Source organism: Lonchura striata, chromosome 2, assembly GCF_050655825.1.
Source record: "Lonchura striata isolate lonStrDom1 chromosome 2, ASM5065582v1, whole genome shotgun sequence".
NCBI classification, from domain to species: Eukaryota; Metazoa; Chordata; class Aves; order Passeriformes; family Estrildidae; genus Lonchura; species Lonchura striata.
Window position 1 is genome coordinate 30,117,613 of NC_140704.1, and position 12,011 is coordinate 30,129,623.

Below are 12,011 nucleotides of genomic sequence, written 5' to 3' on the forward strand. Positions count from 1 at the left end.
TCCACCTATAGACTAATGAATTTGCCAAGTATTTTTGTGTTGATTGCGTCAAAACCACCAAATTATACGGACCTGAATAATTAAACATTTTTACTAAACACATCATAGTACAAAGTACCAGAAAAAAACTGTCAAAATAATTTTAAAGGACTGCATGCATAAAACCACATTTGGAAAACAGAGAGGAAAATACAGCTGTTAAAAAAAGCAGCAGGCACAAGAAAGAGAGGGACACAGAGAATATGCAAGGTTACTCAGTAAAAATTTGAATGTTCATATGCTCATAGGATCCAGGTTTTGCCCTGGATTTCAGGAATTCATCTTGTCCAATGTTCCACTCAAAGCAGAACCAACTACAAGGAGATAATTTTTTTTCATATTCTCTATCTCCAGAGAAATCTTTATGTGCCTGCAGTATAATTTAATTTGCTCTTGATATGTCTGAAAATATCTAAAATTTAGAGTATGTGCTTTTATTCCATTATAGGTACAACAGCTGACTGTGGTCTCACTTGGAAAGCATTGCTGGTTTTACTTCTGTCTTCCAGATGCTGACACAGAAGACAGACTTAAAGGAATTACCCAACTTACATGACAACTGTCTCATTTGACAGTCACCTCACTCACAATAAGCCTGATGTGCTCTACCAGTATTAAATCATTGGTTAGGAAAAATGGGTATCACTTCTCATTACATTTGACACCTCCTTGCTTCATTTTAAGCAGGGAGGAAGCACCTAGGAGGAATGCAAGACAGACCCCACAAAGTGAGATGCAGCACAAATAAATCCAGGCTCCACAAGCATCTTAACTGCACTGAGGTATTTCAGCCTTTTGTTCCACTGCACTAATTGGTATTTTTGAACTCCTCTTTTGAAACTGTTAGCTAACTGTCAAATATGAAATATGCCTCATTTAGACTGTGGTACTATTTCCTCAATCGCAGTCACAGGGTTCCATGAGTGGACAAGACACAGGGCATTTACACATCCGCCTCAAATCTGAGACATGATACAACCCATTGACTTAAAGAGACTCAGAGACTATTTAGCAACCCAACATGCAACTACTGTTTGTAACAAGCCTACTCTTTGTCTTTTGGGTAAAGCTTAGAGACATAAACTATAATAATCAAACATTTCATATTTCTGTTGAAGTGAAACTGTAATTTCAACTGAAAGTGGCATACAAGTTAACAGTTCAGAAAGCTCTAAACTTAGCTTTCACTCAACATTGTTTTAATACAAGCCTGCAGACAACTGTGTATCTTGCAGAGCCAGTTCACTATTGCATTATTCTGCAGGTTCCTGACACAGAAGTTATATATAACTTGAAAAAGAAAAGCAAGTCTAAGCCTAATTTTTAAGCCTCCCTGTGTGTTTGTAAACAAACAAACAAATTGTAGAAAGGTATACAATCTCCCATCAAATGTACCTTAAGTACTCTCCTTAATGTGAGATATTCACTATATATTTTCTAGGAAGTATAATCTATAGCAATCAAGGAAACCTATCAGCACTGAATCTAGTGTTGTAATGTATGGTACATTCTACACATTACATCCAGGCACAACTTTGATTCTCTGTATTATTACTGATTTCTGTAAAATCAAGCGCCTGAACATTTATCTTAACCTAAAGAAAATCTCTAAGTACCAAAAATACCCCAAAACTATCAATAAAACTCTGATGAAAAAAGCATTTTACAAAGAACAAGTATCTCCACATTACTCCTTAGACTACCACAAAATAATTTCATGTTCAGGCAAATTCAGCTTGTACTTGGTTCATGGAAGAAGTATAATCTATACACATCAGCCACTAGAAAGAATATTCATTGTTCAAGACCACTTAGGTCCAGAATTAATTTAAACATTAAAAAAATTTCAAGTTAAAAATATTATTTTTAAAATATACTTTTAAATTGGCAAAGCAAGTCAGCAGAGATTTAATACAGAAATAGCAATAGAAATCACAAAACAACATGTATAGTTTTGGTTGGGACTCTACTTGCACTGTTACTGAAAAGCTTACATACCCTTGTTAATGCTACTTTAAGGCAGTGGCAAAAGAGAAAACACTGTTATAGAAGACAAACAGATTTTATTTGGTGAACAGCTTCAAATAACATTTCTTAAGCCAGTTAAAAACAAATGGCTTCATATTACAAAACATAAATTCAGAGATTAGTCGAGACATGTCAGTTGAGGGAAGTGCTGTGTCAATAGTCCATATTCAAATCGGGTGCCAAACTACTGAATTTGCAAAGAGTACACAAAAAACTCCATAAGATTTTATTCTTTCATAAAGCAACCAGAGCATACATACATACTGAACCCAAAAAAAGTAACACTAACATTAAAAAACATGATTCTTGTTTCAGCATATAGAGGAAATTCAAAAAACAGAAAAACTTATCTAAATTTGTTCTCAAAATACAGGACATTAAGTAACAACCCATATAACAGAAGCACTAAAGTCTATATGGCACCAAGAATATTAGTCATCAAAAACGAGGCTTCATTAACAGAACAGAAATATTAGCTGACTACTGACTTTTCCTTTTTCAGCCTTAACTTTTGTACTTTTCATCTGGAGCAGTGACCTTACTTTACAGTTTAGGGTATGCTTTCAGATTTAGCTTAAAATATTTGAAGACTTAAGTGAAAAGGCCACTTACCAAACAAGCAATGAAGCAGTCAAAGAAAATGTTCTGTGACTAGAAAACACACTGCTGAATCACAAGGTAAATTTCTATGTGCTACTGATAAAGCTGAACACTCACCCCCTTTGATAGACATGAAAGGTAGTGCATGACAGCTAAGAAATAACAGGATGCTTCAGTCAGAATAACTATCAAATTAAATTTAATATAGTTAGCAATCTTTCAATTGAAATGTTTATTCTGATGAGTGCAAGTGGATTAGACCAAGATATATTTAAACTTCTGACCTTAAAAGATGCATTGGTTCATAAACCAGGAATTCCTAGAAATTCTACTTCCTGACTTTTAACAACTTTTTCTGTACTAAACAGATGCAGATTTATCCAGTTAGGAACCCTGAAATTGAGTCCATCAACCAAAATGTCTGTTAGGTATTCAGAAAAGAAAAGAGCTGAAAAGTGGATTCCACTGCTGCTCTGTATTCATCTATGCCTTTCCAGAATTTTTGCTTGGTGTTGAAGAGAGCCGAAGATAACCTCTACATCCTTGAAGTACTGCAAAACTAAATCTAGATTTGTAATAGTTTGACTTTCTTAGGCAGGCAACTTTTTGACCACAATCAAAAGTGGATCCAGTGACTGAAGACACCTGAATAGTTGTGACAATCTTGCACAAAAAAGCAAGAAAGAGCTACCCCCCAAAACAAACCAAGACACACAAGCAGTCTGGAAAGGAATGGTTTAGTAATTTCTTCACAGATATTTGCCAGTCATATCATAATCATTTCTCACAATGACAAAACAATATTTTAATCAATCTTTCCATAACCTATTGAAAAAAATTGTATTTCATAAAGGAAAAATATGGCATTGCATTTCACTTACACATTGCAGCTGACTCAAAAGATGAAAGCAGGCTCTTTTACCTTGAGAAATGAGCACAATTCTTACATTAAAACTGATTATTTCTAATCAAGTTATAAAATCTGATCTAGACGTTAAGACTAGAAATTGTCCTTACCTTAGGGATCCCAACTGATGTACAAGGGAGAAATGAATGTTCACACTGCTCAAGGTATTTTTCTGAATTGCTTTTTCCAAATAAAAGAGTAACCACAAAACCCCTAAAATGGAAAAAAAAAAAAAAAAACAGGTACAACAGCAGCTGCATTTTCTCACCTCTAGAAAATATTTACCAGCAAGTTATAAAATGACAATACATGATAATCCTCACTGCTTACTCTCGTGTTTTTTCACATTGTAACATGCTGCTCAAAATAATTGATACAACCCTAAGCATGAAGTTTCCCAGTCTTGTATTCTCTGTCTTGATATATTCTTACGACACAGAAAATCTATGTAGCATTTTCTATGCTACAATGTGCCTGCTGATGGCACATTGCCTGTGCTCACAAATATTAGCACTTGGGAAGTGGGCTACATACAGAAGTTGCATCAGTTGCATTTATATGAAGAGTTTCCAAAACGATGAAGAAATAAACCCTGCAGGCTGTTCCACTGTAGTGTTAGCCACAAAATCACAGTCCAGGAATAAACTGATGAAGCAATCCTAACTAACCACTGCATATGTTTAGACATTGTGCTTACCCTTGCTAGAACAGCAAAAATTTATTTACAGCTTATGACACTAGGGCACAAAACCACAGCTGGCTTTACTTAGAAATAGAAGAAAACCCAGGGTCTGTCCCAGTTCTAGCATAAGCAGAGCATGCAGCTTTTGAAATATCAAGCAAAGAAAAAAAGATAGTAAGATTAACACTGGGATAGCTAAACACACACAGTTTCCATACAAATTTCAAAGCATTCCATTTAAAGGCCAGCTGACCAGCATTTATGACCACAGGAACTCACAAAGCTATTCCAGGCTTTAAATGTACTGAAGTAATATGTTCTTTTAATATAGATTGTTGTTGATATGATACTCTCACTTATAAGACTACAGAAAAAATCCTATCCAATCTAAAATATGCCATTTAAAGGTTTCAATTCCCAAAATTAAAAAAAAAAAAAATTTTAAGCCCCTCAGAGGCCCAGTAATTCAGAAGCTATGAAGTTAATTCCATGAAAGAAGGGGAAAAAAAAAAAAAAAGCTACTCAAATTATTATCAGTAACTTGACAACAGATGAGTTCACTGAATACTCCATCTCCACTACAGCCATCCTTACCTGCCATATGACAGCAAGAAATAAAAGCAGGTTTAATTGCCCTCCTGCTCCCTGCAACTTTAAAATCATAACACCTATCAGAGTTCACAGAAATGAACTTGCTTAGAAAAATCACAATATTAGTTTCACTAATGTTTTGGTTCATTTTTAATTATTTAAGTTTGGATTTTCTTTTGATTATCTTTGACTTTGCTATTAGAAACCTCAGTTGTCTTTTAAAGAAAACACTATACCAAGTTTAGCCTAAAATCAACTTTAACTTCAAACATCTATCAGCCAGTTGCTTCTCCTTTTTTATTCAAAAGGAACGAAGCCTTGGAAATAACTACCTACAGATTATATCTCTGTTTTCTCTCAAATATTTTGATACTTTCAAAGTTAACAACTCATTCAAAAATACTAATAATACCAATATGGTTAAAAAAAAAAGGCTAATCTTCTTAGCTGCCTTGAACTATTACCAGTTTTATGTTTGAAATGTTAGGAGCTGCTTCTACTCTGGCAGAAACTAACACATTTTATACTCTAATGTAAAATCATGTGAGCATCAGAGAAGGACATAGTCTGAACATTCAGGACATCTGTTAGCTAACCTGAATCTTCTCATGTAAATGCTTATTTAATTCATCAAGAGGATTTTCAATACATGAATGAGAAATCATATTAGTCTTCTGTAAATGAATAGACAAGAAAAAGGGAAAGATTGTGTTTTGCTTAATTTTTAAAAAATTCTTCCAAAGATTACTGGATGGCCAGCTTTTTCAGGGGTAGATTAACAACAGAACAAAGGTAAAAGATAAAAAAATGAAAATCGCAGATTTATCACTTTCCCCTCAATTCTGAAAAGTAACAGTCTCAGCTGAATGCTTTGTGAAAGTCAAAAAGCAGCTACAGAACTATTCCTGATTTGGTCAGCAGTCACAATCATTAATGAAGCCAGACAGTCACATATATATGGATGTGATCAAGTATCAATAATTATGGGATTTGAAAACTGAGCAAATGCTTTCAAATGGCAAAGCAATTTATTTCAAGAAACTTCAACTGAAATTTCAAAGAAATTTCAATTTTATTTCACTTCCTTAGGGCTGAAAGAGGGAAGGAAAGAATAAGATAAGAAACACTCTTAGTGGGAAACACAGATGGTAACAGACAGGCTCAGCACTCAGGTAAAGGGGTCTACACTAGTACTTGAAGGAGAAGAAAAAAAGAGTACCACCCTGTAATATTCTACACAGGTTAAGTAAACAGTATCTATCGTTAGCCTCCTGCTTTTGAGTTCAGTTCCCTAAGTGAATGATCACTGAACAGAAAAAAAGCTAACATTTTATAAATCAGTCTTGAAAAAAAAACAAAATTAAATACAGAGAAATGGTGATTTTGAACTTCATTCATACATACAAATGGTTTCAGTATTCTTTCATGAACACCAAGAACAGTACATTTACTACAAGTCATTTGTGCAATCACAGAGCTGAGTGAATATCAAAAAGAAATAATTACACATAATAGGAGTTAAACAGCATAAACAGAATGATTACATTGACATAGATATGGCATCACCATTATCTTTCTGCACAGCCCACTGATATATTTTTAAGTACTTAGGGTCAATACTAAGAGTGTGACCAGCTGTGATTCAGCATTTTCTTTTGTTAAAACTGCAAAATAGGACAGAAGCTGGACTTCTTGGTACTGGAAATCAGAAACCTTTGACACGGGCGACTTCTTTTTTGAATGAAATATAAAGACCTAGAAAACTGTGAAATTGGGTAAGAACTCCAAGTTTCAACCAAAAATTCAACCACAAAAATCTGTGTCCAAAATTGCTATTTTGCTCTGGAGAAGTGTAAGTAAATATTACGGACACCAGTATAACCATGAACCAAAATTAAATTTTTGTTTTCTAAATTTATATATATGATGTTATGACACATAATTGCTAATCCTAAGTGCAAAAATTACTTCATAACAATTTATGTTTGTTTCTAACAGAAGCATGACCAAGCATTTTGTGAAACTTCAGAGGAATTAATTAAAAAAAAAAGCAGGCAAGAATAATTTAGATATAAACCCATTTGGCCTAGTTAGCACTCACCGTTCTGTGTGCTAAAGTGTATCATTCTTCAAAAGATTAACAATGTAAAAAAGGCCAGACCACAACCATAGCCAAGACGTTTATGCTATAGTAAAGAAGTGATGACATTCTACTGCAAGGGCTGAGACTTCACATCTATACATGAAAGTAAACACTCTGCTCCAACAGATACACTACCACTAGATGAATCCTTAACAAGATCAGTGTTTACTGACTAGCTACAAAAATTAATCAAAGCAGTACGATAACCACAGCAAAGAGATATGAGAGCTGACTTGAGAATGAATGAGCTCAGGCACCACATGCAGTTTAATGGTGCCAAACTGCAGCTGACTTGAGACATGTTCCGAGACCCTGCTTTGACAGTTAGCTTTGAAAAGCCAAACTGAAACTGTGCAAGGAAGAAGAATAACATCTTAAGAAATTATTATATCTCATGTTATTTTCCATACTGCAAGTACTAAGGAAGTGGTAAGACAAAACAGCAAGCAGATGCATTCTTCCCGTTAGATAAACTCTGACTTTTGCCCTGGACAAACAGATAGTAAAATATGCCAACCACACTTGTATCAAGACTTGACAAGACAAAAGCATTTACTTCAAGTTAGTTTTACCTTAAATAAATCCCTTTTCTAACAGACTGACTACTCTGATTTCTCAGAGATGAAATACCAAGCCTAATACAGTTGAAACCCAAGCACAGCAGCTCTAATTCTAGCTACTAAACACTATTACATTTTTTATGAGATATACAGGAATATACATATGTTCTGTATGGTATCAGATAAGTATGAAGGTAAAAAGAATATCCCACTAAGACATTTTAATTTGCCACTAAAAATGTTACAAGGCAAACATCATAATATATTATATTATAATCGTGCTAAACTTCACATTTGCTCCCTTCCTGCCTAAATAGATAATATATGAAAAGTCTACAGCTGCTGAACTGATCTACTTGTTCAAAGTGTAGCATTATTTCCACACACACAGGACAACATCCACTCCCATGAATCAACTGCCTTAGATAGGAAAATGAGATTGTGATAGAAAAGGAAACTTAAGTACTTAAAAGTACCTGGGAAAAGAATTGACACTAATAAAAAGTAAGAACTGAAATTACCACTGCTTTTATGTGAGCATTTTTCCCCTAACATCCACTAAAAATAGCTAAATTGGGAGTTCAATTACAAATATTTTGCTCATAAAGAGGTCTCAAATGGTGAAACATTAATTACATAAAGCCACTTCTGATTTTCAGAGCATGCTCTTTGCTAACACACCCATTAAAATTTTACTTTCACAGCAAATTAAATAAAACACTTAATAATATACTTACCCACCCACAAAGCAGAGGATATAAAATGCAAAGTAAAATATAGCGAAGGGTCCAAAAGTTACTAGAAAAAGCACAAGGCCAAGGCTTCCCCATCCCCATATGGAAAGACTGGTCTGTAAACAAGAACATAGAGAAAAGGAATTATTGTTATATTCATACAACTTCAAGTCTCCAGAGCAATACTTTACTTTCTATAGTGTTTTATACATTTTAAGCAGATGTAAGCTCTGCTTGATGAAATAAAAAATTACCTTTGTTTTTAAGAGTATATCGCTATCACATATGTCTCCCATTATATTGTGGGCCACTAATCCAGTTTAGCAAACATTACAGCATTTTTCTTTCAAATACTGTTCCTCATCTCTCACTTCAGATAAATCTATCATCCTTTGAGGTGCCACTTTTTTCTTTTCTATTCTCCTTTTGTGCTTTTTTGTTTCTTGAGATCCCTTCCTCCTCACCTCCTCCCCCATTCCCACAGTGAGAAAAGTTCTCCACCATCTCCTAGGAAAAAGAAGGCTTTGTGATAGAACAGGAAGAGACAATACAGCCCTGTTTTATACATCTAAACATGTTATTTTCTACAACCAAGCAATACTGTTTCTTCCCTAGATCAAAGGAGGTGCAAGACTAGAAAGGTGTCCCTTTCTCCAGAGTCAAGTCACAGGCGGGTCAGCAGGTGCACCACATAAATAAAAGGGAGGGAAGCTCCTGCAACTGATACCTGGGTAGTGATTGTTTGAAAAGCCCATGATGAAGTTAAAGTCAGTCACAAGAGCACACACGGGGCTGGTGGGATTTTGGGAGTTGATGTCTGGCATAAATGCAGCAGGCAAAACTCCACCTGCACTGGCAGCCACCAGGAGTACAAAAAAGCAGCAAGATTCCGGTTATAGTGTACGTGCATTTATATATACCCATGTATACACATAAATACTTGATCTATCTAGCATATAAACAGATGTGTGCCTGTAGATACCTGTACATATATGCATGGTAATCTAAACAAGCAAGGCAAGGAAAACCTGACTCATCTGAGCTACAATAATTTTTAGACCATCACAATGCTGCAATGCAGTCAACAAAACTTATATAAATTTCATTTAATCTAATCTCTAGTTCAATATGGAAAGCATGCTTCAGCCAAGTCCCAGGAGTGTGAAACACAATGAATACAAGTATTTATAGGCCACCCAAACTGTTCCAGCTCTAAGGTTTTCATTATTTTTCTTTTTGGTTGCTGCTGTTGTCTAATTTACACCTTTCCTAACAGTGATCAAATGACACCTCATGGGAACTCAGACAACTGTGTCAACAAGTAACACTAAGAAAGTATTTAAATAAACTTGTCTTGCATATTGACATTTAGAAAACAAACAGAGTTTGAACACCAGATTTGCAGAGACCCCTCTTTTAGCTTTTAATATGAAGGAGCTGCAGTTCATTTCTCTCAAGGAACTATTTAGATTTTGTCTTTCATTTTAGGCATAGGATTTAAAAAGTCAACATTTTCAAAAAGGTCTTAGAAATCTTGTATAGAATGAAAAAGAAGATACATTAAGACTCCTATATAAAGCAGCTGTGATTATTTTTTGAGAGTAAGATCAAAAAGCAAAATCACAGCTCTGAAGAGAGACCTTGACAGATCTAAAGTGTAATAATCAGAATAATTTAATTCTTCCTAGTTAAAAGTTTAATGGAACATTGAGAAGAAATTCTATTTTCTTCCAAGTTGAACTTTCTTAGCAGGAGATACAAGTCATACCGGCTTTGTTCTTAGTGTTTGAGGCTGGGAAAAATTAAACACACGAGTATGTAGATGAGTGTAATTAAAGTGCTGCAATTAAAAAAAATGCATTGTAAGTTATTCAATTCTCTTGAAGCTGAGGAATTGCTTCAATAGATAATATAAACCACAAAATCATAACCAAGTAGAAGATTTTGTTGTTTTGTCGACTTATAATAAATAAATGCAGTAGATAATTGTGGTCTTCCAGTACATGAAAAGAGCCCACAAGAAAGACACAGAGACACTATTCACAAGGGCATGTAGTGACAGAACAAGGGGGAATGGCTTCAGAGATTAAGTTTAGATTAGATATAAGGTGGTGGTGGGCACCAGAACAGGCTGCCCAGAGAAGTTGTGGATGCCCCAAACCTGGAAGTCATCAAGGCCAGACTGGCTGGGGCTTTGAGCAACCTGGTCTAACAGAAAGTATTCTTGGCCACGGCAGGGATCTTGGAACTAGATGATCTTTAAGGTCTCTTCCAACCCAAACCATTCTAGGACACACCAGTTGAAACAAAGACAGAAAACCTGGCAAATGCAAGAATTAACTAAAATATGAGATCCCATTGCACATCTACATTTCAATACAAAAAGAAGATTCAGCAGATTCATATCCTCAGAAATAAATTTTAAAATTTCTGCAGAGCACTACAAGCATGATAACAAAGATATGCACACAGAAGATAGCATTTAATGATGGTCTCTTTATGTCAAAAACCCATTATGCTTAATCACATCATGCAAAAAAGTTTAAGTTCTAAATATGGGATAAGCACTCTAAATGACTTAATTAAACTAGATGGATGTATAGTCAGAGTTGGATGAATGCATAATTAACAAAGAAAGCTCTGTAACTCTAATAAATAAAACAGTGACCTTTTGTCCTATGCTCCAGTTTTGCAATTTAGCATATGGGTACAGAGATTCAAATCTCATTTGGTATTTTAATAGGATTTCTTAAAAATCACAGACCTTGGTACACTGCAGGAAGCACAACTGATACTGGCCTAATGCTTGTATATTCTAATGAGTACTTTATAGTCTCACAGACTTGGAGACATTCAAAGGAATTAAATCATCAGGAAGGTACCCTTTTTGCTGACTGTAAACAAAACTTTCCCTGACTCCACACTTCTTGAAGGGACTTCAGCAGTAAGGCTCCTAGGGAAAAAAAATGAAAACTTAAAGTTCTTTATACATAAAAACCAACTCTTTTTGAATAGAATGTTCAAACATTACATATATGACTATATTGCTGGTCAGTATGGAAATAATTCAGGCATTTAAATTCAAATCCCACTTACAGCTTATTTCCAAATTCTATTTATAATGTTAATTTTTTAGAAGATGCACAGATTAAGTGAAGCTCTGTTAGTCATACTGAAGTTAGTTGCAGGGTGAATGCTTATAACCCTTAACACAAAGAACAAACCAGTCTTCTGAAGAAATGGTGTAATTGCTGGTGTTTCAGTCACAGCTATGCAGACCCTTTCAAAGAAGCTAACCTGCCCTATTTTGGCAGGGCAAACTTCCAAGCTGACCTGGCACAGTGCTGTTCACTGACTTTCAAGGAATTAGGGACAGTTATCTAAAGCCTGAAGAGGTGCACAGGCCTTAGTGCTGTGGTAGGCATGGTTTGGTACATACTGTGTGCATACACATGGGTAAAGGATGTTTATTCCATGTCAGCAGCTGCTCCACTTCATCAGTTTTAGCCACTTTTGCTTACCACCACTACAGATGCTCTATGCTTGTCTCATCACCATCACTTCTTAGCTTTCAAGTCTAAGATTTTGCAGACTTCTGCAGAATATTACTAAGGTTATATACATATAATAGGTTACTGCAGCATTGTGGCCACACATGGTAATTTTCTTTCCACAGCTGGAGTTGCTGCAGCAAAATAAACTGCATTTGAAGTAAGCTCCAACAGTA

At 35.1% G+C, this 12,011-nt stretch overlaps 1 protein-coding gene across 5 annotated transcripts in view; it reads right to left on the reverse strand.

Annotated features, from left to right (window-relative positions):
* SNX13 (sorting nexin 13) overlaps positions 1-12,011 on the reverse strand; it is a 64,922-nt gene that overhangs the window by 35,869 nt on the left and 17,042 nt on the right. For 4 of the 5 annotated variants that reach the window (XR_014951587.1, XM_085567703.1, XM_031503845.3 and 1 more), the window contains exons 2-3: positions 8,288-8,400; positions 3,685-3,787 (exon numbers count right to left, since the gene is read on the reverse strand). Coding sequence is in view for 3 of the 5 variants with exons in the window: in XM_085567703.1 (XP_085423829.1) it covers positions 3,685-3,787; positions 8,288-8,400 (216 nt within the window). In the remaining 2 variants the exon portion in view is untranslated. Of the gene's footprint in view, positions 1-3,548; positions 3,590-3,684; positions 3,788-8,287; positions 8,401-12,011 lie in introns of those variants that run through there. The other variant, XM_085567707.1, reaches the window with a different exon arrangement.